The sequence below is a fragment of the Brassica oleracea genome, chromosome C9 (assembly GCF_000695525.1).
Source record: "Brassica oleracea var. oleracea cultivar TO1000 chromosome C9, BOL, whole genome shotgun sequence".
Classification (NCBI taxonomy): domain Eukaryota; kingdom Viridiplantae; phylum Streptophyta; class Magnoliopsida; order Brassicales; family Brassicaceae; genus Brassica; species Brassica oleracea.
The window spans coordinates 6,536,897-6,540,120 of NC_027756.1; the positions used below are offsets into that span (position 1 = coordinate 6,536,897).

The 3,224-nt window shown below is 38.2% G+C and overlaps 1 protein-coding gene across 1 annotated transcript; it reads right to left on the bottom strand.

Annotated features, from left to right (window-relative positions):
- Positions 1-717: 717 nt before the first annotated feature.
- On the bottom strand, positions 718-2,337 carry LOC106316224 (UDP-glycosyltransferase 72E2-like). The gene has a single exon (XM_013754093.1). It carries the CDS (start codon positions 2,296-2,298, stop codon positions 865-867), a length of 1,434 nt encoding a protein of 477 aa, XP_013609547.1. The 5' UTR covers positions 2,299-2,337; the 3' UTR covers positions 718-864.
- Between the last annotated feature and the right edge of the window lie 887 nt (positions 2,338-3,224).

Genomic DNA, 3,224 nt, shown 5'->3' on the forward strand with positions numbered 1-3,224 from the left:
TGGAGTTGGGAAATGTCACATCTAGAAGATGTAAATTTTGGGTTCTTCTGGTATTGTGCTCTAATAAAATGGAACTAGTTAGTGAATAATAATGAGACAACCACCTTTTTCCTTAACAAAATGCTTATTGCATCTAGAAGGTCAACTAGATGTGACATAAGCGAATAGATCTGATTAGAAGATCGTTATCGAGTTAAGTAATAAATTATGAAAAAAGGATCTTAACGTCGTTATTACCCTATCAGCTTGAATATTTCCGGACGGCTAAAACAATTGCCCTATCATCTGTGGACACAATACGAATCTTTTGGAAGAGTGTAAATACTAAATAGCTGTGTTTCTAAAAGAATAAAGCAAACTACATTAAAGACTAAGCTGAAAGTTTGTGCAACATCTTGAATCTTGATCAACTATGAACAATCTATTTTAAGTCTACACTACCTATGACTATAACCATGATTGGCAAGGCTCAAATCATAGCTTATGTACTTTTCACACTTTGCATCTACTAAATCCAAAGTGTCATCCCAGTAAAATGTATATTGTGGATATAGAATTTATATATTTAAAAATAGAAATATACTACATACTTTTTTGGTAAAAATATACTAAATACTTTATACTAATACAATGTTTTTTTTATAACACAATGTTATTTTACTACAAACAACACGAATTATTCAATATTACAATGGAACATTAGTTGAGAAATACGATTACAAAACGTCTAAAACGCTAGTATAATGACAAAACACCGATTATTATTATGTTACAATGGAATACAATATGAGAAAACACCCATCCAATGGGAATAAAAACTTTGGAAAATGACAGAGTTTCAAACACAAAAGAGTTTAAAAAACCCTACGCACCACGTGCCAAGTCCCTGTCACGTCCCAAAAACCGTTGACACTCCTCCGTGACCCTGCAAAGCGACTCGTGCGCCGAACCACCACCATCGCTGCTCAAAGACATCTCCAGCTTCTTCACTTTCCTTCTCATCTCCTCACCTTCCTCTTCCGCCATTACCTTCCTCAAAATCGCCTCAATCTCTGTCCTAGTAGTTGCCTCCTTCAAACTATCCGCTCGGACGGCGATCCCGAGTTCGTCGCTGAGCAAAGCCGCGTTCATAAACTGGTCGGCAAAAAGTGGCCACGCGATCATCGGCACGCCGCTAACGACGCTTTCTAGCGTCGAGTTCCAACCGCAATGAGTCAAAAACCCGCCAACGGCCCTGTGGGCCAAAACTTCAGCTTGTGGGGCCCATGATGGGACCACGAGACCTCTATCGCTAGTACGTGTCACGAACCCTTCCGGTAGATATTCTGGGGTGCTGTCTTTGGTTCCGCCGCTGTTTACTGATAAATACGCGCCGCAAGACAAGCCGTCTACCGGCGGTCGAACCACCCAAACGAACCGTTGCTGGCTCTGCTCGAGTCCCCAGGCTAGTTCGGTTAACAGTTTAGCCGTTAGAGAACCGCCACTTCCGAAGGAAATGTAGAGAACCGACTCATCTGGTTGATTGTTCAACCAATCCAAAATCGGGTGAACGGTTTTCGATGATTCTACCGGTCTGCACAACGGACCGATCGGGTAAACGGGTACACGAGCGAACCGGCCCAAAAGTTTCGGGTCTTGAAGGGATTTCAATGATTTAGGCTCCATCTCATCCCATGTGTTGACCAAAATGCCATCTGCTTTTGGGTAAGCTAGACAGTGACGAACAAAATCCTGGTACAACGGTTCGTCCGGAACCAGGTACGCATCTAGAGTATCTTCGAATTGAACCGGTTCACATCCGGGTATCTCAAGCGGTTTTCTTTGCACGGTGTGCTCTTCTTTAACATCTTTCTCCAAATTTGGATAATATATAGTAACCCCAAGAAAACGTGCGTTGGTAGTCATGAACACATACGTCAACATTTTGAACTCCGCTGCAAGGCACAAAGCATCTGTGCCGAACAAGTCAACGATCAGAGCCGTTGGCTTTTGTATCATCGCAGCGATATTGGATCGGAGGGCTGGAACGGCTTCACGCATCATGATTCCTATCTTGGTCACCACGTGGTCTGCAGGGTCCACTAAGCCAGAAATGTCCGGCGAAGGGATATTGACAATGTCCACCCCGGTCGAGTTTAAGTACTTGGACTGAGAGGAGGCTGCGTCGGTTTCGAGGACGAAGACAGTGACCTGGAAGCCATGGTGAGCTGAGAGACGTTTAGCGAGCTCAATACCCGGGATGATGTGGCCCATTCCAGGACTTGAAAGCAAGGCGGCGTGTGGTTTTGTGAATTTCATTGATACTTCTTATTTTTGTATTGTTTGGTTTGCACGTCTTTTTTGTTGTTGATTATGGGTTTCTATGGTGCCTGCATTGGGTTCATTTATAGCCAGTATTATTACTACTGGTACAGAATATCATTAATAATTTGTGTACCCAGTCTAAATTTTAAATCATATAATATATGACTAAATATGTAATAACTTATGATTAGTTTGAATTAGTTAAACAATTATTATTATAGGAGTTTCGACCGCCGGTTATGTTTGTGTGTGAGGTGTATATTTTTGTTTTATTACTCTAACAAAGGCATTGAATGACGATTAGTAAATTATACTATCAAGTATGCTGAGATGCGGTTAAGATGCTTGAGCAAAATTTCAGAGATCGGTGTTTTCCAAGAAACGTCTAGGATTGTGTAGAATCAATCAACTATCCAAAATGTTTGAAGAAGTTGATACTTTTAGTATTTATTTTATCGGAAACATTTACAAAATTACGTATGCATGGAAATGTAATGCTTTATTGGAGCAAATAAACTTAACCGAGTTTTCAAAACGATTTATGTTTTCATCAATACCATTAAAAAAGTATCATTCATTTAATGAAAATTACGGTTTTCTCAAAAATACCCTTATTTTTACAAAGAATTAATAAAATTCATTAATATCATTTAAGTCTTTTGGTTTTGGACCTATAAATACACCTAAATAGATCTATAAAAATGGGTATATATATATTTAAAAGATATACTAACTTTAAATTTAATATAAGTATAAATATATTATGAACTATAAATAAATTAACAAACATGAAAATATCATTTTCTTAAATATTTGTATCAATATTCAAAATAAATCATTTGAATATTATATATATGTATTTTCAATACAAACCAAATCATATATCCTACACCATATATCATATACATATTTGAATATCA

Bases quoted from the DNA above. Each gene is read 5' to 3' on its own strand.
- LOC106316224 (XM_013754093.1), bottom strand. From the start codon at position 2,298: ATGAAATTCACAAAACCACACGCCGCCTTGCTTTCAAGTCCTGGAATG.